At 40.0% G+C, this 27,682-nt stretch overlaps 2 protein-coding genes across 2 annotated transcripts; both read right to left on the minus strand.

Annotated features, from left to right (window-relative positions):
• Window positions 1-630: 630 nt before the first annotated feature.
• C12H2orf74 (chromosome 12 C2orf74 homolog) lies at window positions 631-27,005 on the minus strand. Its single transcript, XM_007189701.2, has 4 exons — window positions 26,927-27,005; window positions 1,961-2,074; window positions 1,704-1,860; window positions 631-887 (listed from the first exon to the last, which is right to left on the minus strand). Exons 2-4 carry the CDS (start codon window positions 1,984-1,986, stop codon window positions 714-716), a joined length of 357 nt encoding a protein of 118 aa, XP_007189763.2. The 5' UTR covers window positions 1,987-2,074; window positions 26,927-27,005; the 3' UTR covers window positions 631-713.
• LOC103010242 (cytochrome c oxidase assembly protein COX14-like) lies at window positions 10,760-10,909 on the minus strand. The gene has a single exon (XM_028168391.1). The coding sequence runs from the start codon at window positions 10,907-10,909 to the stop codon at window positions 10,760-10,762; it is 150 nt and encodes a 49-aa protein (XP_028024192.1).
• Window positions 27,006-27,682: the final 677 nt, after the last annotated feature.

Genomic DNA, 27,682 nt, shown 5'->3' on the forward strand with positions numbered 1-27,682 from the left:
ATGTCTGTGATCAAAGCATCAAGAACCTGTGCTGTTTCCAAAGTCCCCCTTGAATATTATTTTTTTTTTTAATTTTTTTTTTTTATAGCTACTTTATTTATTTATTTATTTATTTTTGGCTGTGTTGGGTCTTCGGTTCGTGCGAGGGCTTTCTCTAGTTACGGCAAGTGGGGGCCACTCTTCATCACGGTGCGCGGGCCTTTCACTATCGCGGCCCCTCCCGTTGCGGGGCACAGGCTCCAGACGCGCAGGCTCAGTAGTTGTGGCTCACGGGCCCAGCTGCTCCGCGGCATGTGGGATCCTCCCAGACCAGGGCTCGAACCCGTGTCCCCTGCATTAGCAGGCAGATTCTCAACCACTGCGCCACCAGGGAAGCCCCCCCTTGAATATTATTTACCTAAAAGACATCTGCACAAACACAAATAACTTTATTCACATGTTAGAACAGTGTTTGAGTAGACAGAGTTTTAAGGATACAATACAATCAATTTCTTGAGCTCAGATTTGAGTTTTTAGAAAAATCTGTATTCAAGCTCTGGGTATTCTACTTACAGAATTTTGCACATAGTCCACCTTTTATGCACAAAGGTGAAATACTATCTGTATTTACTTAATTCCCCATTGTTTTGCTGTTTCAACATGATTTTGTACCCCCAGTCATTTCATTGTTAGTCTAAGGTTGCATCTCTTTCACGCTCAGCCTTTTTTGAGCTTCATTTTCTCTCTTTATGTAATCGAGTATAGCTTCGAGCTATAGGATTGTCCTTTCCAAGGTCCACAACAATTACCTCCCTAGAAAATGTCACTCCTTTTAAAGGTCTTTTATGGTTATCAACAACTGAAGGACTTCCAGTGACAGGTATGGGTGGTTTTTGCAAACAGTCGTTCTGTAAGAGAATGGAACAAATAGTATAAGTGATCAATTTATGAATGCAAGAGCCCTGCTTTTAAAAATATAGGTTATATGTACCTTGTTAGTGAGAAACAGAAAAAGGATTTCTAAATGATATAGGAAAGCAGTAGTAATCCATCATGATCTAATTTTCATATTTCTATGGTTATAAAAGCACACATTGCTATATTCAAATAGCAGTTGGTGACGTGTTATTCTCTCTACAAAGCAGTCAAACCCAAGAGCCACCTGGACCATCATTCTGTCTCCAACTGGCCATGGGTCTTATGTTGGGAGGGCACGTGAGTTGTTCTTATTAGGGAGCCCCAAACATGGAGCTCAAGAAGGCCCTGGCAGTGTTTACAGGCTGTTGTAGAAGGAGCCTGGAAGTAGAACAGGCGTTTGGGGTCTGGTCCTGAGCTCAGCCATGGCGGAGAAGTGACTTTGAACAATTCATCTTATTTTCTCATTTGTAACATGAGAGGGCTGGATCCCCAAATGATCTCCAAGGCCTCTTCCAGCTCTAACATCTTAGGATTCTGAGTAAAGCAAAATGAAGGGGAGTTATTAAGAAAACCACAAATGTAAGAATGAAGATGGAACAAGTGTCCAGGCATGGCATGTGTAACTGACTTAACAAAATGAAGCAATAAGCTAAGAAGAATGTTTTAGATGACTGTGAACATTGCACTCCTTCCAGATACAAACCTAAGTTACAGACAAGACCATCCTTCATTATACCTAGCCAAGGAATTTACCTCTTTCTTCAATCAAGCTCTAAATGCCCCTTAAGAGTAGAAAAGCCCATCACCTCTTGACCATTTTCTCCAGCATTCTCAGCCTTTTGCTTCTCTTTTATTTTGTCCTCCTCTTCATCTTTCACATCCCCTCCATTTCCTAAGCGTGTGGCCACCACTGCTTTACTCCGTCTCTGGACAAGAATGCCAGGTCTCGTGGGTACAAGAGTCCTAGAAAATCAATCAGCAATGTTTTTAAAATTCATACGTCTTAGCCACTATTATCACACACAAAAATGGCATTCTACCACAGTCTAAGATGCAGACTTACTTCTCTTCGTGTCCTGAATTGTTCATCTCTGTATTAGCAGCTGTACAATCTTCACCTCCATTAGCATCTATACAAGGACGTTTTTCTGTCTCTTCATCTGTCCTGCTTTGGGAACTGAAATCAAAAAGGAAAAAATTTGGAAAAGAAAGAATGGTCTTGATGTTAAGGCTTGGAAAGGAACTTCACTTTTAAACAGGAAATTAGCATTTCTAAAACCCTGAAATAGGAAAAAACAGATAGCTACAGCCTTATTATTTGCTGCATTTTAAATTGTTTTATATTATTTCTAGATACATTTACTAGTGTGACTTTAAATCTGATCCCAATTTATCAGCATGGATTTATACCATTTATATAAAAAAACCACCAATACAAAGAAGATGCAACTGAGACAAATTAGAAGGATGACGAAGAAAGTGAATGCTGTGTGGTTTCAAAGCTCATAGGGTTAGCTAGAAGACTCATCCACTCTCACAGTCACAGATCGTCCAGATATACTTTTCCAGCTTAGTTTGAATGTAGTTCTCTTGTTCTTTAAATTTTCTGGAAACAGAAGAATAAAAGGGTGCTTTCATTGTTGTTCTTTGGATCCGCTTCATCAGATTTGCTCTGCTTGCTTTGGTGGCGTGGACTCACACGGGTTAATTTCTCTCCATAAACGTGGTAGGGGCTGAGGTGGCTAGAGGGGAGACTGAGCTGGGACACGTGGGACTCAGCCCACCTCCCCTCACCCCAAAACTATCGGAATTCAGAGGACAGAGGAATTGCAGCAGCTGGAGCCGAGCCCAGCTCCCCATTCTTCCTTCTGCAGCGACATCATAGAATCACGGAACCATTGAGTTAGAGGGATCAGAGCACCAGGCCAACCCCGCCCACCACCTGAAGTCAGAAGAATCACGAAACTGCCCCCTGGGCGCCAGTCTATCTGTCCTCTCCTCTGAGAGGGCTGGAGTGGCTTTGGATAAGGATTTTCTTCCTACACTCCAAATACCATCTCTCAGAAACAAATACTGTTTCTTTCACAGACTATGAACAATCAGTCCACTTCCTTCTTATATAGTCCGTCTCCACAGCCCTGTGGTCAGTAATCGACTTACTTCGTAATGGTGTTCTCTCCAGGCTAACTAGCCCACGTCCTTCAGATCCCACATCATCGGACGTAATTCCTGGACATACAAAAAAGGTAGCAGCTCTGCAGGCCAGAGCTGAAGAAGCAGGAGTAGAATAAGACGATCAGAGTAAAGATGACCCCCCGCCTGACCTAACTTCAGGTGAGTAGGTGATGCCCATGACACGGCCGGGGAGAGTAGTGCTAGGATTTTCTGAGAACAGGAGGATATAAGGAGAATGGCAGCTGCTGCCAACCATGTCTGAAAAAGTCAGAAGGTGAGCCCTGGGGGTTTTTGGGCTGCAGTGACACTGGCTCTTCTCTAGAGGGGCAGGGACATTGATTTCTTTATCTTTGAATTCTCCACCAAGTCAGAACCTGCAAATTCCATAAATGTTGAATGAATGCGTGTGTGTGGGTGGGTGGGTGGGTGGGTGTGTGGGCGTGTGTGTGTATAGAGTTTGTTGGAGGGCTCAGGCCAAAGCTGATTTTGCAGAATATGTGAACATCTGAGCCACTCCTGGCAGAGTGAATTTTTGCAGAATTTTTGGAGGCTTCCTCCAGCTAAAGCTCCCAGATGAAGACTCAGAGCCTGTCTCACCCTCCTTACACTACACTGCTGCCAGACTGAGATTTTAAGAGCCCAGATCTTCTCATGTCTCATGTATTCTAGCAATGCACAATGGTAATATTTTATATCTACCTACTGGTGGTTACACAGGTCCAGACATACATAAAAACCCATCAAACTGTGTGCTTAAGATTAGTGCACTTCATGTGCTCTATGGTGTAGATATTATACCTGAATAAAAAGGTATAATTTTTCATCCCCGTGCCTAAATTTGAGTGTGTGTGGTGCAAAGAGTAATGCAGGACTAGAGTGCACCCTTGCTGGTTGGCTCTGTCTCCAAGATTGTTTGCTACACATAACACATATTCTGAGACCAGGGACCTCTGGCAAGAATATAGTAGTAGCAAAAAGTAAGGGCTGGTAAGACTGTATCATTAGGGCTTTCTTTCACTGAATGTGGCTTGCGAACAGATACCCTAAATTGTTAGTTAACATAATTCTGAATATGTATAGTTAATATAATTAGAGTATAGTTAATACAAATTCTGAAAACTGGAAGGTTATCAAACTTTGGTCTCTAAATCACATTTTAAATGCATTGGACTGTAAACTTTGTGATGCCATGGAATCTTACTCAGAGATAGGTCTGCAGAACCTAACATGGTGTGCCTTGCACACAGAAGGCATGTGTTCAAAGCTTATTTGTAGTGGAACATTATTACCAATTCTACAGAAATAAAAAATATTCTAAGAGAGTACTATGAACAATTGTATGCTAACAAACTGAATAACCTAGATGAAATGGAAAAATTCCTAGAAACAAAAAACCTACCAAGACTGAATCATGAAGAAATAGAAAATCTGAATAGAACTATAATAAGCAGGCTGAATCAACAAACAAACAAACAAACAACCTCCCAACAAAGAAAAATCCTGGACCAGATGGTTTCACTGAGGAATACTATCAAACATTTAAAGAAGAACAAACATCCATGTTTCTCAAACTAATCCAAAAAAATTGAAGAAAAAGGAATACTTCCTAACTCATTCTATAAGGCCAGCATTACCTTGATACCAAAGCCAGGCAAAGATACCACAAAAAAAAAAAAAAAGAAAGAAAACCTAAAGACCAATATCTCTCATGAATATTGAAGCAGAAATCCCCAACAAAGTAATAGCAAACTGAATTTATCAGCAGCATATTAAAAGGATTATACACCATGACCAAGTGGGACTTATTCTTAGAATGCAAAGATAGTTCAATATACAAAAATCAACATAATACACCACATTAATGGAATGAAGCGGGGAAAATGATCATCTCAATTGATGAAGGAAAGGCATTCACCAAAATTTACCATCCTTTCATGATAAAACACTCAACAAAGTAGGAATAGAAGGAAACTACCCCAACATAGTAAAGGCCATATATAGAAACGCCACAGCTAATATCATACTCAATGGTGAGAAAATATTTGCAAATCATATATTTGATAACAGATTAATATCCAGAATATATACAGAACTCCTATAACTCAACAACAACAACAAAATCCAATTCATATATGGGCAAAGGACTTGATTAGATGTTTCTCCAAAGAAGATATACTAATGGTCAACAAGTACATGAAAAGATGCAACATCACTAATCATTAAGGAGCCAATCAAAACCACAATGAGATATCACCTCACACCCCATTAAAAGGCTATTATTAAAAAACAAAGAAAAAACAAAACCAAGTGTTGGTAAGGATGTGGAGAAATTGGAACTCTTATGCATTGCTGTTGCAAATGTAAAATTGTGCAGTCGCCGTGGAAAACAGTATGTCAGTTCTTCAAAAAAATTAAACACAGAATTCCATATGATCCAACAATTCCACTTCTGAGTATATACACAAATGAAGTAAAAGCAGGGGCTCTAACGGTACACCCATGTTCATAGCAGCATTATTCACAATACCCAAAAGGTAGAAACAACCAAAGTATGCATAGACAGGTAAGTGGATAAACAAAATGTGGCATACACATACAACGGAACGCTGTACAGCCTTAAAAGGGAATGAAATTTTGGTATGCTACACGTGGATGAACAGTTGAAGGCATTATGCTAAGTGAAGTAAGCCAGATACAAAAGGACACATATTGCATGAGTCCACTTATATCACATTCCTAGAACAGTCAAATTCATAGATACAGAAAATAGAATAGTGGTTACCAGATGCTGGGGCGAGGGGGAAATGGTGAGTTATTGTTTAATGGATATAGAGTTTCAGTTTGGGATGCTGAAAGAGTTCTGGAGATGGATGGTGGTGATGGTTGCACAGCAATGTGAATATACATAATGCCACTGAACTGTACATTTAAAAATGGTTAAAATGGTAAATTTTGTGTTGCACATATTTTATCACAATTTTAAAAAATTATTTGTGCAAAAAAGGAAGGGTAACTCATCTGTAAAGTGGCCTGGTACAAGGCAGGCACAGGAGAAACAAGACACCCAGCACATAGAGATCTTGTTTCAACCTCCATCCATTTGCTCAGTTTGTTTCCCCACTGTAACTGTCCTCCCCCTACCTCAGCGCTTTACGTGTCCCCACCTCTAAATCCTCCAAGACTTGGCTCTTGGACCGCTCTTCCATGGTACCATCACCACCCACTGGCCCGCCTTCCTTCTTGCTTTCGCTCAGCGACACACCACGTCACCTGCCTGCATCCCAAACCCTTGTCCCGTTCAGCTCCAGCCACAGACGTGCCTCTCCCTCCTGCCTTCAGTCTCCTTCGGGGTGGTGGCCAGAGGATATGGACTCCTGGCAACAGGGTCCACAGCAAGTTGTGCTCCAGATGGGTCCAGGGTGCATGTAAATCCCCAGCCATCTCCCTAAGGCCTTGATCCATGTGATCTGGTGAGCTCCTCTGACAAAGTATGATCCCTGAATTGCAGGATCAAGATGAGGACATTCAGAGGACCTACAAGTCACAGCTGCCTGAACTTGGAAATCAGGCATGAGCACAGGACCCAGGCCTGGCTGATCAGAACAGTCTACAGTTCAAGGGTCAACATGTGACCTAACCAGCTCGGTTAGTCTGAATGTCAAGACATATGCAGAAACTATCAGCACAGAAAAGAATAGGGCTGAGAGAGGTGTATGGAGAGAGACAAATTGTACATGACTCTGCTTGATCTAATCATGCTTGAAGCCTTGATTTTCAGTGTGGTCTGGAAGTGGGGCTTTCAGTTATATGAGCCAATGCTAATATAACATTTTGGCTTAAGCTGGTTTGAGTGGGGTTTATGTCTCTTGCAATCCAAGATTCGTGACCAAAACACAGAGTGGGGTTTATGTCTCTTGCAATCCAAGATTCGTGACCAAAACACAATGTAACCAACATCATACTGCCTCCCTTTCTGAGCCCTCGATTCCTAGATTCCTCACACAAGAGCCACTGAGCCCGTCAACCATGTCCTGACTTTGTTGAACATCAAATATGTTCCCTCTAGCCTCCAAGGACAAGTGGAATAAAATGAGTACCTTTTCTCTTTCACCAGATTAGTGCAGGCTTTTTCCCTACCACAGCTAGTGGGGCTGCTTGGAGGTCTTATTTTAGATTTTGGAAAGCTAAATGGAAGTTACTGAAACTCATCAACATTGAGCTATGATATTTAACAGGGCACTTGGATTGAAACAGTTTTTTCCTTCTACCTTAATGGCCAAAACCTGTCACTTTTTACTAGAGGAAGGAAGAAAAAAATGATATTAAACATCAAGGTAAATGGCTAGTATGTCAGTACATATAATGTCCACACAAGAGAAACATTCTGTTGAGAAACCTTCATTATTTATGATTCACAGTTAACCTTTTCACACAGAAACTGTTGAAAACTTCAGAAAGTCACTGCAGCTTGATAAGGTTTTTAGGCAATCCATTCATCACCCCGTTGTTTCTCACGGAACAAGTAACACTGAGCTAGACAACAGGAAACGCTGCCCTTGGCAGAGGTGATGACACAAAGACAACACTTCTCTCATCAAGGAGACGGGCACCAATTCCAAAATGCCAGTTAAGCAGAAGAGCCTACAAATTCACTGCAAAAGATTTAGCAACACTTTATAGCTAATATCTATCCGTCTGGAATTGAAATGTCTTTGAGAGAGGGTATGTCAGAAGCAGTGTACTATTAATATTACATTATAACCACCAAAATTGGGTAAATACATTCCTGGCTTCAATCACGATAGCCACAACACTCCTGATATGTCTGGGAAGAGTGTTAAAGCTGACCTCATTCATCGGTTCCTGGGAGACTTCCTGACCTCAGGAATCCAACCCAGGGAAGAGGCGATAGGACATTCTTTCCTACCTCAGGGTTTGTACAGGCTGCTTTTGCACTTAAATTGTTCTCAAGCCCCTTTCCCATTTCCCATCCCTGCAAAAACCCAGCACCTGTAACAAGCAGTGAGAGCCATAACCAAGGGGCAGATGGGAGACTTCCTTTGGTGTTTTAGTTTGGAAGCTCGAGGCTTAGAGGTTGGTGGCAGTGGTTTTGTTTTGTTTTCTCCTTTTCTATTCGTTCTGTTCAATCTGTAAGCTTTTTGCTTTTATTTCCTTCTAAACATAATTTTCTCTAAATCATTTGTACTGTTATGATTTTGTATATCTTATTTTAATGTTTTAGTTTTTAGTTTTGATCAACCCTTTGATCTCAACATTTCTGAAAAGGATATGAAGGAATTATCGAGGGCAGAGCTTCACTAACTCGCTGTGGTGAAGGAGCAGGTTTTTATTTTTAATCTCAGTCCACTGAGGACCAATATTTTAGTAAAACAAAATTAAAGCAATGATACACTTGGATATCACAGCAATGTGAAATAGTTATTTAAAGTTTCTAGGTATTTACTCTCAATTTCTGCATTTAGTTGCAGACCAGTGACAATTAGGGACCAGCACCAGTTCACAGGTCACATTCAGAGTAGCACTGGTTACCAATTCCCTCATTTATTTGTTTTAAATGGCATTTTTCATTGTAGAAAATTTGGAAAATGAAGAAAAAAGAAAACAAAATCTCTTATGATTCCACCACCTAGAGAGAAAAACTGTTGAAATATACTGATATTTTATACTATATATACAGATATATGTACTTACATATGTATGTGTGTGTGTGTGTGTATATATATATAGTGGTTGCACAGCCATCATCACAATCTAAATTTAAAGCATTTTTATCACCTCTACAAGAAACCCTCTACCATTAGCAGTCACTCCCTAGTCCCTGGGAACCACTAATCTAATTTCTGCCTCTATAGATGTGCCTTTTCTTGACATTTCGTATAAATGGAATCACACAATATGTGTTTTTTCGTGTTTGGCTTCTCTCAACTTAGCATAATGTTTGTTTTTTTTTTAACATCTTTATTGGAGTATAATTGCTTTACAATGGTGTGTTAGTTTCTGCTTTATAACAAAGTGACTCAGCTATACATATACATATATCCCCATATCCCCTCCCTCTTGCGTCTCCCTCCCACCCTCCCTATCCCACCCCTCTAGGTGGTCACAAAGCACGGAGCTGATCTCCCTGTGCTATGCGGCTGCTTCCCACTAGCTATCTATCTTACATTTGGTAGTGTATATATGTCCATGACACTCTCTCGCTTTCTCCCAGCTTACCCTTCCCCCTCCCTGTATCCTCAAGTCCATTCTCTAGTAGGTCTGCGTCTTTATTCCCGTCTTGCCCCTAGGTTCTTCGTGACCATTTTTTTTTTTTTTTTAGATTCCATATATATAGCATAATGTTTTTAAGATTCATCCATGTTGTGGCATGTAACAGTATTTCATTCTTTTTTATTGCTGAATAACATTATATTCTATGAATATATCAAATTTTATCCATTCATCAGTTGATGGACATTTGCATTGTTTCCACTCTGGCTATTATGAATAATGCTGCTATGAACATTCGTGTATAAGTTTTTGCATAGACATATGTTTTCATTTCCCTTGGGTAAATACCTAGGTGTGAAATTGCTGAGTCATATGTGTCTGTGTTTAGCATTTTGAGAAAACACATATCTATTTTATAATTTAAAAAATTGGAACCAGTGTATGTACATTTTGTTAAACTTAATATCATTTTTATTATGAACATTTTGCAATGTCTTTCAATAATCTTCAAAAAGATGACTTTTAATACTTATACATTTTTCCTTTTTATATAAGCACTGCAATTATTTTCTTATTGTTGGACAACCTACTGCTTTTATACATAGCATTGATGGGCATATTTGTACATAAATATGTGAGCACAACTCTGATACTATTAAATCTTTACTTTTATTAAATATTAACCTTTTCATTTATTTTCAAAAGCTTATTGGCTTCTGGCTCTTTTATTTTAAATCTCATCCATTTTGTGTCATTGCTTTTTGGCTCCAAATATCTCACATATTGATCCATTATTTTTAACTTCTATTTATTCCTCCCCCCCCTTTTTTTTTCCTCCCCCCCTACCTTTTTTACCTTTCTAGTTTCTTAGATTTAGTCTCCTCTCAACCTTTGTTAAGGCAAAAGTAATATTCTGCTTTAGGTTTAGAAACTGTTAAAAAACACTTTGATTTCATTATAATTTGTCTCATTAACTTATACAAAGGGGGATAACAAAAGGGGATAATAAATCACAATCATCTGAAGAACCCAACACTTATTCTTGCTTTTTTTTTTTTTTTTTTTGCTTTGGGGAAGAAAAAAATTAGAAAAAATACATGCATCGATGATGTGACTTGAATTTTAAGAAACATATTTCATAAATAAGCACTATTTCCCATAAATGCACTCTTTCTGATTCGAAGCAATTTTCTTCTTCTTTTCTTTTTTGGCAAAATATTTAATGTCTGTAAGTGTGCCTCACCCTCCCATTCCTGTTATGATTCGATAGCCTCTCCAAACTGGCTGTACCAGAGAAAACATGGGCACATTTTCCCAGCAGGATTCGAAAACCATTAAAGCCCTGGTCCTCTTGACTCAAAAATGACTGCAAGTGAGTTCCTTCCACAGCACGCCTCAGGCGTCTCTGCTCAAGGAAAAAAGCCCCCCATTTCTACAAGACTCCTGAGGTGTTCTGTTATTCTGCAGTTTGGCACTGGGAGCTGGGCAGCTGGAAATAGTGGTAGGCTCGGGCACTGCAGAGGTAGTCCCCATACACAGTGAGAAGCATCATGGAGGTGGAGAAGGTCTTGTAGCCAATGTTAGCTAGTTTCTTGGCAGTTGGCATGTTGTCCCCCTCTAGGATTCAGCTCCCAATGCGAGCTAGGGCCCCGCGGGCCAGACGTAGCATAACCCCCCGCAGCAAGGCTGGAGCCCGCAGTGGTTGCCCAGAGCAATTTTCTTAAGTCTAGAAGTTAGTTTCTCTTGTAGATGTCAAAGTCTTTCTTGATCATGAGCCTTTATTACCCTATTTGAATTAAAAGAAACCCCAGATTCACAAATCTGCCATTTGAGCAATTTAGTTTTTTAGAAACTTGCTTAAACTTCATTAATCAAACACTTTCAACTTTTCTGTTACCTTTTCAATCTCAAGGTAAAAATGATCATGGTACATCACTGATTACCTAATACTTCCTCTCTGTATAAGATTTTGGTTACTGCTGGGTAAAAAAAGGAAAAAAAAAAACAACTTTTTTTTAGTCGACTTTATTTTTTAGAAAATTTTAAAATTTACAGAAAAATTGAGAGGATAGTACAGAGAGTTCTCATATACCTCATACCCAGTTTCCCCTATTACTAACATATTACATTAGTGTGGTACATTTGTTATAGTTAATGAACCAACATCAACACATTATTAATAACTATAGTCCATAGTTGTTTTCAGATTTCCTTAGTTTTTGTCTAATGTCTTTTTCTGGTCCAGGATGCTACATTATAATTAGTTGTCATGTCTCCTTAGACCCCTCTCTGCTATTAAAGTTTCTCAGACCTTCCTTGTTTCTGATGACCTTGACTGTTTTGAGGACAAAAGGTCAGATACATTGTAGGATGACCCACTACTGGAATTTGAACATATATATTTTTAATTCCAAATTTTCTCTGAAGTAAGACACATCCTTTTTTTTTTAAATTTTATTTATTTTTGGATGCATTGGGTCTTTGTTGCTGTGCGCGGGCTTTCTCTAGTTGCAGTGAGTGGGGGCTACTCTTTGTTGCAGTGCATGGGCTTCTCATCACGGTGGCTTTTCTTGTTGCCGAGCATGGGCTCTAGGCACTCAGGCTTCAGTAGCTGTGGCTCGCAGGCTCTGGAGCACAGGCTCAGTAGTTGTGGCACATGGGCTTAGTTGCTCCTCAGCATGTGGGATTTTCCTGGACCAGGGATCAAACCCGTGTCCCCTGCATTGGCAGGCAGATTCTTAACCACTGCACCACCAGGGAATCCCAAGACACTTATTCCTTTTTTAAAATTTATTTATTTTATTTATTTACTTTTGGCTGCATTGGGTCTTTGTTGCTGCGCGTGGGCTTTCTTTAGTTGCGGCGAGCGGGGCCTACTCTTCATTGTGGTACGCGTGTTTCTCATTGCGGTGGCTTCTCTTGTTGCAGAGCACGGGCTCTAGGCACGTGGGCTTCAGTAGTTGTGGCTCGCGGGATCCAGAGTGCAGGCTCAGTAGCTGTGGCGCACAGGCTTAGTTGCTCCGCAGCATGTGGGATCTTCCCGGGCCAGGGATCAAACCCATGTCTCCTGCGTTGGCAGGTGGATTCTTAACCACTGTGCCACCAGGGAAGCCCCGAAAACACTTATTCTTAATCCCACATCTTCTATCCTTCTATTGTTGATTTACTCAAACATTTTAAATTGTCTTCTTCCTCTTTGTCTACATTTATATTTTTCCTTTATTTACATAGATGTTTGGTAAACAGCATAGCCAGGCTATAGGCATAGTTTTAAGAAAATAGCCCACTCTATGGCAGGGGGTTAGCGGCACCCCCATCCTGCACATCCTAACGCATTCTCTACACCTGATCATTCTACTTCTAGCCTTAGCACTTAATCACCCAAAGGCCTCACTTCCTAATAACCTTGGGGGTTAGAATTTCAACATGAATTCTGGTGGGACACAAACATTCAGACCATAGCATCAGCCAACACCAAGTGGAACAGATCCCAAGCACCCAGTTGATCTAAGCCAACCCATGGAATTATAAGAGGTAAAAAAATCCCAAACCCCATTTCCTAACACATCAAAATTACAGGCTTTATTCTACATCTGAGTAGACCCCAAACCCCTTTCAAGATTTGTCTTGGGAGCAAGGGCAGAGGGGTCTCTTGACACTCAGGGAAGATTAAATGTCTGATGTTCAGCAGGGGTGGGGAAGGTGGACCTTATTAAAAGTAATCAAAATTCAAACAGACTATTTGAAAAGAGGATTCTGATCAAATACATTTGAAAAGAGGTCTAATAAATACTTGAAAAGAAGGGGAGTCACGGTGTTTCTCAAGAAAAACAAAGGAAAGTATGCCATTGAAGATCTGTAAAGGGATCATGATGTTTGTTTGAGGGGGTAATACACTAAGACTAATTTTTGTTCAAGTTTTAATTAACTATGTGACAAGAGAAGTTGCTGGGAGTTTTGGGTTTTTTGTTTGTTTTTGGCAAATGGATTAGGCTAATTTCCCCATCTTTATAATTTATCACTTTCACACTGGTTATTTCTACTTGGTGGAACCAACTGTGAAATTATCTTGTACTTTTCTCTCACTCTATCTGGCTCTGTCCTCAGTATCCCTTTTGCTATGGGACCCTTCAATTTCATTGTATCACTGTCGGTAGGGGAGAGGGTTGTTTAGAAGACTGAGACTTGTTTGATCTCTAGGGCACACATGCTCTAAAGATGTCTACAATTGGGTATTGGCACTTTGACCAAGACAAGTCCTGTCTTGGGAGGAATCATTTATCACAAAGAATGAAAAGATTTTGTAGTCAGTATTGTTCTACTCCAGCTAATTTTATTTATTATCAAGGACAAATGGGGCAAATTCAATCAGTACTTGCAGGGTATCAAAAGCGAGAGTGGGTGAGACATATAATATTTCCTATAATTAACATATCTATAACAATTTGACATTTGAATATGCTGCTTCTGTAGAATATTTGAGCTTTCAATGTTTAGGACTTTTAGTAAACATTCAAAGCAAAAATGTCAGTTTTCCCAATAATTGTTCCATATATCATATTTCATGATTGTTGGAAAAAGAGCAAAAGGTTGGGAAACAAACAATAGATGCCTGTGTGACAAAAATGAGATGGATCCATTTGGAAACAGGATTCTACTGATAACCAACTTTAAAAAAATTTTTTTTATAATTATTACTTTTTTAAATATTTATTTATTTATTTGGCTGCACTGGGTCCTAGTTGCAGCACATGGGATCTTCGTTGCTGTGTGCAGGATCTTCCTTGCAGTATGCAGATCTTTAGTTGCGGCACACGGGATCTTTTAGTTGAGGCGTGCGTGTAGGATCTAGTTCCCTGACCAGGGATCGAACCCGGGCCCCCTGCATTGGGAGCACGGAGTCTTAGCCACTGGACCACCAGGGAAGTCCCAAGATAACCAACTTTTAGATAATAATATATTCATACAACTCAAAACATTTTAAATATAGAAAGGTTATTTCCCATCATGAGAAGAAAATTTGTAACTATATGTGGTGATGGATGTTAACTAGAATTATTGTGATGATCATTTCTCAGTATATACAAATATTGAATCATTATGTTGTACACCTGAACCTAATATAATGTTATGTCAACTATATCAATTTAAAAAGAGAGAGAGGTTACATGGGAAAAACGTCTCCCACACACAACCCTGACCCATTCTGTCCAGTTTCCACACCAGCATCCATCCCATCACCAGGAAACCACTGTTATTAGTTTCTGGTGTTTTCTTCCAGAATGTCTTTAGGCATATAAGCAATACAGATATATACTCTTATTTTGTCTTAAAAAATCTTTTTGTTGAAGCATAACATTGATACATATAGTAAGTTCTAGTATCTGCAAGAACATTTCCCCAACATCTTCCCCAAAACCCTCACACTCCCTTCTAGACAGTATCCCCCAAAGATAACCACTATTCTGACCTTTATCACTATAAATTAGTTTTGTCTGTTCTTGAGTTCCATATACATGGAATCATACAGTATATACTTTTCTGTGTATGGCTTCTTTCACTCAACATTACATCTGTGAGGTTCATCCATGTTTCTGTGTACGGCAATCTCCTGTTCTTTTCTTCTTTGATATGTATTATTCCACTTTCTGATTATACCTCCATTTGTCTACCCATTCTACTGTTGATAAACAGTTTAGTTGTTTCCAGTCTGAGGCTGTTAAGAATAGTGCTGCTATGAACATTTTTATACATATCTTTTGGTGGATATAGCACTCATTTCTGTTGCCTATATAGAATGGTTTAGATGGGCCATATATAGGCCTTAGAAGATACCATAAGACAGATTTCCAAAGTAGTTGTAACAATTTATATCCCCCCCAGCAGTGTATAACCTCTAGTTGCTCCATACCCACAACAACCCTTTGTTATTGTCAGTCCTTTTAAACAATATGAAACAAAGTATCATTATTCACCTTGGGAGGATGCTAGGGAGCCAACTTATTATTTAAACCAGTAAATAAAGGGGGGGGAAATCAAGCATTTTTCTGTTTTTCTTATATGATCTCTACTTCAGGATAACCAAATAATGAGAAATTTCTTTTTCTGGATAAGAGTTTCAGATAAGAAACAGAGGAGAACTATATTAGAACTCAGATATTATCATTTTTCAGTCCATCATGTATCAATGGATATAGGCATTGCTATTAACATCACAAAAAAAGAGACAGTCAGACACCAATTAGACTCCTAATGGGATTACACATCAACACCTATAATGTAGTCTTACCACACTTCCTTGAAAAAATTTGAATCTCTATCTGAACAAGCCTCTAGATCTAATTACCAGTTTACAGGAAACATAAGGGCCAGAGGAACACGTCAAACAACATCACAGGGGGCAATCATCTAAATGCAGACTACAGGGAAATCATATAGGAAGAGAACCTGGTTTTGTCAACAACAAGAAATAAAGGAGTTTTTTAAATGATAGAGAGGAAAACCATAGATTAAAAGAGATTTAAGATACCTATGAAACAACTATAACACGTAAACCCCATTCAAACCCTGATTCAAACAAATTGTACTAAAAAAGAAATAAGACATTCAGAGAAGTGTGAACACTGATTGGGTAGTTAATAATATCAAGGAAGTGTTAAAATGCTTTTAGGTGTGATAAGGTATTGTGGTTATGTTTTTAAAAACATTCTTATCTTTTAGAGGAATATACAGAAATATTTACAGATTAAATTACATGATGCCTGGGATTGTTTTAAAAATAATCTGGGACTTCTCTGGTGGCACAGTGGTTAAGAATCCACCTACCAATGCAGGGGACATGGGTTCGAGCCCTGGTCCGGGAAGATCCCACATGCCATGAAACAACTAAGCCCGTGTGCCACAACTACTAAGCCTGCACTCTAGAGCCCGTGAGCCCCAACTACTGAGCCCACGAGCCACAACTACTGAGCCCTCGCACCGCAACTACTGAAGCCAGCATGCCTAGAGCCCATGCTCCGCAACAAGACAAGCCACCTCAGTGAGAAGCCTGCGCACCACAACGAAGAGTAGCCCCTGCTCACCACAACTAGAGAAAGCCTGTGTGCAGCAACGAAGACCCAACGCAGCCAAAATTAAATAAATAAATAAAATTTTTAAAAAAATCTGGATGGGGAAAAAGGAGGGTCTGGATGATATATGATTATCCATATGTTGATAGTTGATGAATCTGGGTGATGGAAACATTGGGTTCATTATATTATTCTCTCTGCTTTTGTATGTGTTTGAAACTTTCCATAACAAAGCTTTTAAAAATACTTTTAAAAACTGTCCCTATGGTATTTGCTATAATAGCAAATATTTGGAAACAAACTAGATGTTCACAGTATGAGAACAGCCAAAATAAATGTAGTATATTTGTATAGTGAAATAATATATACAGTAGTTCTCAAACTTTTTGGTCTTAGAAACTTTATACTATTAAAAATTATTGAAGACCCCAAAAGTTTTGTTTATGTAGGTTGTAACTATTAATATTTGCTATATTACAAATTAAAACTGACAAATTTTAAAATTTGTATGGATATATTAATCATTTTAAAATACTGATAATAAACCCATAAAAATTTATGAAACAGAATATGGGACATGTAATATTTTACATTTTCAGGATGCTTTCAACTGCAAGTAATAGAAAATGTGACTAGGGAATTCCCTGGCAGTGCAGTGGTTAGGACTCCACGCTTTCACTGCAGGGGGCACGGGTTCGACCCCTGGTCAGGGAACTAGCCATGTGGTGTATGGCCAAAGAAAAAAGAAAGAAAGAAAAGAAAATGTGACTAAAAATAGCTTAAATAGGGCTTCCCTGGTGGCGCAGTGGTTGAGAGTCTGCCTGCTAATGCAGGGGGCATGGGTTCGAGCCCTGGCCTGGGAAGATCCCACATGCCGCGGAGCGGCTGGGCCCGTGAGCCACAACTGCTGAGCCTGCGCGTCTGGAGCCTGTGCTCCGCAACGAGAGAGGCCCGCGCATCGCGATGAAGAGTGGCCCCCGCTTGCCACAACTGGAGAGAGCCCTCGCACAGAAACGAAGACCCAACACAGCCAAAATCAATCAATCAATCAATCAATCAAACATACGCATCTGATTCAAGATCCTCATTAAAAAAAAAAAAAAAAAAAAAAAATAGCTTAAATAACAAGAGATTTATCATCTCACATGACAAGAAGCCTGAAGGTAATAAGGCTCCAGGGTTGATTAATTTCAGGGTCAGAGACATCATCAAGGGTCAAGATTCTTTCTATCTTTCCTCTTTGCCACCTCTGTTTATGAACAGGCTCCCTCATAGTTATGAGATGACCATCACAGCTCTAGGTACCACACAAATGTCAAAGGCAGAAAACTGGGACCTAGAGAAAGCCTGTGTGCAGCAATGAAGACCCAACGCAGCTAAAAAAAAAACAAAAACAAAGAACTGGTCTTGTACAGTGCTTCCCTAACTCAGCTATCAAAAAGAAAAATGGGACCATCTGGGGTTCAACACAAACATCAAAGACTGGTTCTTGTTCATTTAAAACACCATAGCAGGGCTTCCCTGGTGGCGCAGTGGTTGAGAATCTGCCTGCTAACGCAGGGGACACGGGTTCGAGCCCTGGTCTGGGAAGATCCCACATGCCGCAGAGCAGCTGGGCCCGTGAGCCACAATTACTGAGCCTGCGCTTCTGGAGCCTGTGCTCTGCAACAAGAGAGGCCGCGATAGTGAGAGGCCCGCGCACCGCGATGAAGAGTGGCCTCCGCTTGCCACAACTAGAGAAAGCCCTCGCACAGAAACGAAGACCCAACACAGCCATAAATAAATAAATTAATTTTAAAAAAAACCATAGCAACGTTGTAAATCAACTATACTCCAATATAAAATAAAAATTAAATTAAAAAAAATAATAAAACACTATAGGCCAAGTTATAGTGTTAACAGTGAGAGTGACCTCTCTCCCCTGAGGTTTCCCCTGAGCACACTGGAAAGGACGCCAGCAATCCAACTGGATGTCCCAAGCTAGTAAATATAATCCAAATGGAATATTAGGATAATAAGCAAGAAAAGTCCTCAGATTTAAAGAATAAACTAATCATTTTATTTTATTTACTGCATACTTTTGCATTTATGCCAACATTTTCATCTATATCATCTATTTTCTCAAAGGTTATAGTTTAAAGTACCAACTTGGAAAGTCAATCTATCACTTGTTGCCAGGTGTTCTATATGTATTTGGCTCATTTAATCCTCACAACAACCCTGTGAGTTAGGCATTATTATCATCTCCACTTTCCAGATGAAGAAACTAAAGCATCAAGAGATTCTGTGACTTTCCCAACTCACACACCGCTCTGTGGGGAGCTAGGATTCAAATCCTAGCAGTCTGGCTCCATTGCTTTCAACTAAATGCTTACCTCTATATGGTTTTAGAAAAATATGCTCAAGCACATGAGTTGAAAATTTAAGGCTAATTGGTAGAAGCATATAGAGTATAATTTTCAAAACAATAGAAGAAAATAATCAAATAAAACTTGATCGATTCAGCAGAAGGCCAAAAAAAGGTGGGGGAGGGGAATCTTTCTCTCTGGCTGATAATTAACCACCGTCATAAATGACAGAGCAACTACCTACACCAGGAAGTTGGTGACAAACCTACTGCTTCAAAGGGTCATAGCTGTCCTTCACCCTAGAAAGGCAACAGTACCTAAGGCATTAACTCTGCAAAAACACATGTGTGTGCAAAATCACAGATGTTATCTGTGTTTTCAGATTCAGACCCATTTTGTCATGGCTTTGGCATGAACTATTATTTCTAGGATTACACAAAGAAAAATAAACTCATGGCCTATATTGAAAGAGAAAGACCTCAAGAAAACAGCAAAAGGATTACAAGAATAGATGAAGAAAGTCATGGGGTGGAGAAACCAATGTTGGAGCTAGCAACAAAGAAGGATTAAACGCCTTAATTTGCTTCACTAGAGAATAAACTGTATAAAAACGAAAAGGGGATGGATGGGATGGTAACAAAGAGAAAGGACAGTAAGTTTTAAAATGCATCCAACTAGTCCAAAACTGAACTTTGTCTTACCTAACAAACATGTCCTGCCCCGGAACTCAAAGCTTCACCAGCTTCTCGGTCCCAAGCCAGAAGTTTGGAAGTCAGCACAGACTCCTTGCTCTTTCTCCCTGTGTATCCAATAATGACCAAACCCAGCTGATTGACATCTTACTTATTTTCCAAACCATTCCGCCTTTCCATCTGTACCACCTGTGACCCGGGTCAGTCAGGATGTTATTAACCCTGCCTAGTCTATTACAAGAGCTGCCTAACTGGTCTCCTTGCTTCTGAATTTGTTCCTTTTCAATTCACCACTTACCAACTCATCAAAGTTATTGTGGTCAAATACAATTCTGGTAACGCCACTCTTGGCCTAAACCCTTCGGCAGCTCCCCATCACCTACCAAATAAGCTTTCGGTTCAAGTCTCCGCCTCTTTTCTCCAGCCTCATTTCCCATTGCGATTCTTAGCATTCTCTAAAACTGTGGTGCTGTGCTCTTGCTGCACACCTGTCCGTACCCTTGTCACCCCAGCCTGAACTCCTAATCATTCCTCATGGTTCATCTCATGTTGTCCAAGAAGCCTTCCCTGCTGCCCAGCCACCCTCAGTGCTCTGCAGTGCTTACTGTGATGCACTGAAATCATTTCTTTTCCTGTCTGCAGTACCACTAGACTGAGTTCTTTGAGGAAAGGGGTTGAAGCTTATTTATATTTGTATACTCCGAGTCTGGCATCCATTTGAAAAATATTTATTGAGGACCTGCTATGTGGCAGGCACTATTCCATGGGCTGGGGATACGGTGGTGAACAGGGCAGACAAGGCACCTGCATTTCATGGTGCAGACAGTCTGCTTCTAAGAGACACAAAAGGCACACCTGTGGAATGAGCTGGATTCTATAGGTGCAAATAGAAAGTATTTTTTCTTTCCCATCTGTCCTAGACAAACTCCCTTTGCTGAATAACGTTTTCCCTGACCCCACCTCTTAGATAATAAGTGGATAAATAAATGAATGCTCTCTTTGTTTTGACTTTTAAAATCCTAGCCCAGTGAAATGATCAGATCTTCAAACTAATTTAGAGCATCTCCCCTTCTCTAGGAGGGGTCTGACAAAGCCTTGACCAGTGAATCACCGCTGTTTTTTTCCACTCCAGACTTCCTCTCTAACACTCTGGGTGATACTGGGTGGAGTTAGAATGCTCTCAGCCATTCTGAAATCTGGGGAAGTTGAACTGGGGATATATTCAGTTTGGGTTCAATGGGATACCTTTATATGATTTTCAGTTACTTCCATGTATAGTGAAATTATTGCTAGCTGTCCTGGTATAGGAATAGCTTCCTGGTAGGGAATACTCCTCCCTACCACTCACAGGGCTCACTGGCCCTGCAACATGAGACAAAGGTGCCAGGCCAGGGCTGGATAATGATATGAAAGTGTCCTACAGGAAATATTTTAACAACGGAGGAGAAACAAGTTTCAAATGTAAAGAGCTAGAAGCTAGTGTGTGGGAGAGTTGTCTAGTTATTTGACTTGTATCATTGTAAGCAGAGGACTCATTGGAAAGCTCATTGGTCAGAAAGAAGTTCTCTCTTGGGCAGGAATGTACACAGTCAATGTCATATGAAGAGGTGATTGAAGAGCATGCAGCCAAAACACAGAAGAAAAAGTATTATTGAGATGTGTCAGGCAGTTTATTTTAAGAAAATATTATCTTGGGACTTCCCTGGTGGTGCAGTGGTTAAGACTCCACGCTCCCAATGCAGGGGGCCCGGGTTCGATCCCTGGTCAGGGAACTAGAATCCCACATGCATGCTGCAACTAAGTGTTCACATGCCACAACTAAGGAGCCCGCCTTCTGCAACTAAGTTCTGGTGCAACCAAATAAAAATAAATAAATATTTAAAAAAAAGAAAATATTATCTTATTTTTCTGGATGTGTGACATTTGTGATATCTGTTTGTGGTATATTTTTAAATTATATAACTTGTTTATTTTCTCTTCTTAAGTAATTATTTACTTTAATACCTCATTTTATTTGTAACTTTATGTTCTTCTTTTTAAAGAAGTACCAAATGTAGTAGAGCTTCAGGGTCCACAGAACTGCATCCAACCCTGAGCAGGGTATGTACGTCAGAAGCCCTCCAAGAAGTCTCTTTCAAAGAGGGGTTAGCCCCTCTCTCCCCACAACCATGGGAGGGGCACACATGCAGAGCATATTGACCATGATCTCTCCTGGGAAATCCTCCCTTGAGATCCCCCAAACTCTTTTATGGGTTATGGGTGGGTGATTGCTGTTGTATGAAGAACCAACTTCTCCATCCCTTACTGTGCGTGGGGTCCTAGGAGTACTTGCTACCTCCTATACCATGCTTGGCCTTTGGAGTCTCTGCTAAAATTCTAAGTCAGAGCCCCTTTCTAACATTCTACAACATGAGTAAACAAATATGAATTTCAGATCTTGGGTAATGCTATTAGGAAACTTAAATGATAGAGATTAAGAATGGAGATTACTTTCCATGACCAGAACCTAAATGAGGAAAAGGAGCCACTATGAGAAGATCTGGGAGCAGAGAGAAGAGCAAGTGCAAAGACCCTGAGGAGAAATACCTGGGTGTAATCAAGAGTCCAAAAGAAGGCCAGTACATCTAGTGTGTAATAATCAAGGGGATGAGTAGTCTGAGCTGGAGTCAAAGTCTGGCAGGAGCTAGATCATACGGGATTTTGTGAATTCTACAGAAATTTATTTTATTCTAAATAACTGGAAGTCATTCGACAGCTTTAGTAGGGATGTGATGTGCGCAGCTTTTTTATTTTTTATTATCATTATGGTTGCTGTGGGAAAGCAGATTGTAGTCAGGAAGGAGAAAAAGCAAGGAGGCTGGAAACTGTTCAGATGAATTGGATTAGGTGATCCAATCAAACCACTGAGGTTAAAAAAAAGAAAAAGAAAGAAAGAAAAATCACTGTGGTGATACAGAATTAGCCTGAGACATGTGGATGCCCTAAGCAGGTAAATAATTCAGCACTCTTTCGGTCAGCAGGTAAATAAAACAGCCCCAAACTGGCTGTTTTCAGGGTTGGTGACAGTCAAGCCTTCAGACAACATTGCAGACCTTGGGATGCCACCCTGATTGCAGCCTTATGGGAGACTGTGAAGCAGAGGGCCTAGTTGAGCTGTGCCCAGAATGCTGACCTACAGAAACAGTGTAACACGTGTGTTGTTTTAAGCTGATAAATATTGGGATAAATTGTTACACAACTGGCAGGTAACTAATGTAGCTCTCGAGTGAAACTGATGCTCTTGATCTGAGGACCACACTGAGTAGCCAGGAAGTAAAGGAGAAGAATAAGTTCACTGAGGAAGGGCTAAAGTAGTCAACAGAAGGCACTGGGTCTGTGGTTTGAGAGTGTCTTGGCTACTGTTTGTCTCTCTGGCGCAATTACAACCAGCATAAAGAAACCAAATGTTTGTGTGCACGTCTTTCTTCACCTGTCCCAGAAGTTGCTGATGATTTGTAGGTTCTCTGAAGAAAGAAAATCATTGGGATAGGGAGTCAATAAAATTGGCAAATTCTCTTGAAAATTTACTTAGGATTAGAAAATTATAATTTTCTGTAAAGTTCATTACTGATGATTTCAGTTATCTTCACAGACTTGATTTTAAAAACCAATACCTTCATTTTAGGTATTGATTTTTAAAAAACCGCTACTGAATTTAAGAACTTGAAAGAAAAAGTCAAGGCCATTGTTTCTCTCTTAGAATGTTGTATTACCTAAGCCAGCCAATCAGATCTTCCAAGCGTGTGGTGGGATAAAAAGAAATACGTGCGTTATATTTTTAAGAATGTACAAAATTGTTCATAACATAGCAGCTCTATTCATCATAGTAAAAAAAAAAACTGGGGGGGGGGAAGCAACATCTAACAACTGGAAAATGAAGAAACAAATTGTGGAATATTCATACAATGGAATACTATGCAGCAATAAAAAGAATGCACTACTGATATATAGAGCAACACAAATACATTTTTAAAACATTTTGTTGAGTGAAAGGAGCCAGACACAAAAAGATAGACACTGTATGGTTCCATTTATATGAAGTACAAGAACAGGCAAAATTGTAGTAATACTAGAGACCTCTGAGAAGGGGGTATTGAATGGAAAGGCCACAATGGAACCTTCAGGCATGACAGAAATGTCTCACGTATAGATCTGGGTGGTGGCTACATGGACGTATATACGTGTAAAATTCATTGAGCTGTAAGTTATACCTCAATTTTTTTTAATGGAAAAAAAGGAGGTAATGGGATAGAAGATCTGGTAAGATATTTGAGCTGCAAATGTAAATTTGAGATTTTTCTGCACAGAAAATATTTAATGTCATATGTCTGCACGAGATCAATTGGGAAGAGAGTTTAGATAGAGGAGAGACCCCCAGATTAAGCTCTAGGGAACCAGAGGTTGGGAAAAGGAAAATAAGTCAGCAAAATAGAGATCATGAATGAGAGAGAGAAGGAGGAGAAGAATAAGGTCTCAGAGAAAATGAAGAATGGAGGGGTCACCTGCATGAAACACTACTGAGAGCTAGAGATGAAGACCGAGAAGTTTCAGTACAAAAGAGACATCCAGCTGTCAGAATAGGCTCTGTCTAAGGTAGTCCAATTACCCTCCACTTCCAACTCTGACTCCACCACCCATGACCTCAACACACAGCCCTTAAGTCCTGAGAGCTTCTGATTTAAAGAACAATCATAGCTTTTAAAAAGTCTGGGGCTTCCCTGGTGGCGCAGTGGTTGAGAATCTGCCTGCCAATTCAGGGGACACGGGTTCGAGCCCTGGTCTGGGAAGATCCCACATGCCGCGGAGCAACTGGGCCCGTGAGCCACAACTACTGAGCCTGCGCGTCTGGAGCCTGTGCTCCGCAACAAGAGAGGCCGCGATAGTGAGAGGCCGCGATAGTGAGAGGCCTGCGCATCGCAATGAAGAGCGGCCCCCGCTTGCCACAACTAGAGAAAGTCCTCGCACAGAAACGAAGACCCAACACAGCCATAAATAAACAAAAATAAATAAATTTTTTTAAAAATGAAATGCTTAAAAAAAAAAAGAATAGGCAATTTAGATCAATTTTCCTAGAGGACAACTGGAAAAGCCAGATAAAATATTTTAAAATATCTGTTTTAAAGCATATGAGAGCAAATAAGGCCATGAAGAATTACACGCCAAGATTCAGGAGAAAACAGAAAGATGGAAATCTAGGTAGCTGAGTTCAGTATTTGGGGCTCTGCCAATCTTCCAATTTCAGAAGGTGCAGCTGAGAAGCTGGACAGAGCTTTGTACAGACTTATGGGGTTGGGGAACATGATTTAGGGCAAATCCTCAGGCTTTGGGTTGGGACGCAACAGGTCACACTAGAGGAGTAGGTTAAATAGGCCCTCATAAGCACTAAAGCCCAATTCTGAATTATCTCAATTTTGGAACAGATTAAGTTGTTCTGAGATTGATAGTGTTCCTAGCCATCTGTCAGAAGCAAACATGAATTCTCTCTTGAGGGAAAGGGCACTATTTTAGGCTTCAAATTATCTCTATAATTTTTCATAGACAATGACCACATTTCAAAAAAAATAGCCAGGCATAAAAGGAGACAAGTTGATATATTCGAAAATCAAGGGGGAAAAAAAAAAAAGACCCAAAGGAGAACCAGCAAGTGGAGTTATCAGATATAGATGTTAAAATAGCAATTCTTAATATGTTCAAAGAAAAAAGACAACTTTGGTGCAGAGCACTGAAAACTAAAAGAAATAAATGGGAATTATAGAACTAAAACAAACAAACAAACCCCCCCCCCACCAAAACCCCAGAAACTAAGAACTCAGTAAATATGTTTAACAGCAGATTGTTTAAACAGGACCAAAGAAAAAGTACCACCTATCTAAAAAAACTGATAATTGAACCATGTTAAAATTAAGACCTTCTGTTCATCAAAATATATTAAAGTGAAAAGACAAGCCAAAATGAGTTCATGTACAAAGGAAATATATTCAGAATGTATAAAGAACTACTCCAAATAAGAAAAAGACAACCTAATAGAAAATGGGCAAAAGACTTGAATGAGCACTTCACACAACAGGATATCCAAATGACTAACAAACATAAATGGTGCGTAAATTTAAACATATAACAGACCAAGAGCTTTTGGTTTTTAAAACTCTTTCCTGCATATTTCTGAAGGATGTAAATAGTATACATCATAATTAAATTTTTTAAAATACTTTTAAGATTAAAGCAAGTAAGATGTTGGAAGAACATACACCTATCTATTAAAAGTAGTTACCTTTAGAAGGGGAGGATTTTTCATTTTTTATATTACATATTTCTGCATTAAAAAAAGTTACTATAATTTTATTTTTGTTTCTAATGGATAACATTCACATGGTTCAAAAAGCAATACATTATAATGCATACACTGAGAAGTCCCTCACCCTGTCTCTGTCTTCCCCTCCACCCCACAGGAAATCATGATTATTCGCTTCTTATGTATCTTTCCAGAATTTATGTGGAAACAAGAAAGGATCATAGAATCTTATTCTCCTTTCCTACACAAAAGGCATATCTTACTTACTTGCGAAGTAAAAAGCCCAGATAGGTACCTGGGCTTTTTACTTAGCAAGATATCCTAGAGATCTTTCCTTATCAGTACATAGGGAACTTCCTCATTCTTTCTCACAGCTGCATAATGCTCCACTGTGTATATGTACTATTTATTTATGGCTGCATTGGGTCTTTGCTGCTGCCCGTGGGCTTTCTCTAGTTGTGGCGAGCGGTGGCTTCTCTTGTTGCAGAGCACGGCCTCTAGGCTCGCAGGCTCAGTAGTTGTGGCGCATGGGCTTAGTTGCTCCACGGCTTGTGGGATCTTCCCGGACCAAGGATCGAACCCCTGTCCCCTGCGTTGGCAGGCGGATTCTTAACCACTGAGCCACCAGGGAAGTCCCTGTACTACTGTTTTCAAAACCAGTCCTCTGATGGATATTTTAGTAGTTTCCAACCTTTTGCTAATTACAATAAACAACTTCATACGTCATTTCATATGGAAGCAAGTGTATCTATAGGAACAATTCCCCAAAGTGGGGTTGTTGGATCAAATTGTTTGATAACCACGAAGGGTTGCGACATTCTTCTCTCCCATCTGCACTGTGAGGCAGCGCTCGTTTCCCCATATACCCCTACAGAGTACAGTATATCGCCAAATGTTTCAATGTTTGCCAATCCAATGAGTGAAAAATAGTATCTCAGTGTAATTTGCCTTCTCTTATCACAACTGATGCTAAGCATCTTTTTGTATGTTTAAAGCGTATTTGTAATTATTTTTCTGGTAAGTCTTTGTTCTCCAGTCCTTTGCCTATTTTTCTAGTGGGCCGTTGAACGTAAATTGTTAGATATTTTACAAGGCGTACTCAGTATATATTTGTATTTGGGAAAAAAATGATTTAAGAAGGAAAAAAAGATGTTAAAACTTCAGTCATAAAAACGAATATACCACCAGCCTTTCTGCCACGAGCCTGGAATCCGGCCAAGGCGGCGGTGGGGACGGGAATCCGCAAGGAGTCTCTGACCACTGCGACAGGCGCCAGACCCGACGACGCATGCTCGGAAAAGTCTCGCCTGAATCCGTACGTCTGTTGCGCATGCTCCCCTGCTTCCACCACAAAATCTGTGTGCGCATGCTCCTAAACCTGCCTTCCTGGGAGATTTCCCACAAAGAACTGAAGGCATTTGCTGCTACGGATTGCTGGCGCTACGAGTCTCGCGTGCTCCCCTGCTGTCAGAAAATGTCCCGAAGCACCATCCCTGATTTGAAGAAGGAATTCCACTACAAAACCAGGCTTCTTCCTGTGGCTCTTAAACAAACAAACAAAAACCCCACTGCATTACGTCAGCGGGTATTCATCACCGCCCCTCTCTAAACAGTGTCTACAGCGAGTCTTTCAAATTGATGCTTTATATTGAGGAGGAAGTAGATGATAAATGACTTTCAAGCGTGTCAGGAGTCTAATAGTAAGCTATATACTTTTTAATGTTCCATAGGCTGCGACAGAGAGAGAGAGAGAGAGGCTCCTAGACAGAAAAGGCTGGAGGGGGGGAAGAATCTATTATTCAAGGAGAAAAAGATGCTCTGACTTTCCCCGTTTGGTTGACGCGATGGAGAATTAAACCTTACCGAAGGATACCATCGACTCCAAAAAGAATGCTGCACCAGTCACGTTTCTGCATTTTGTGAGGCTTTTTGAAAGCT

This window comes from Balaenoptera acutorostrata, chromosome 12 (assembly GCF_949987535.1).
Source record: "Balaenoptera acutorostrata chromosome 12, mBalAcu1.1, whole genome shotgun sequence".
Classification (NCBI taxonomy): Eukaryota; Metazoa; Chordata; class Mammalia; order Artiodactyla; family Balaenopteridae; genus Balaenoptera; species Balaenoptera acutorostrata.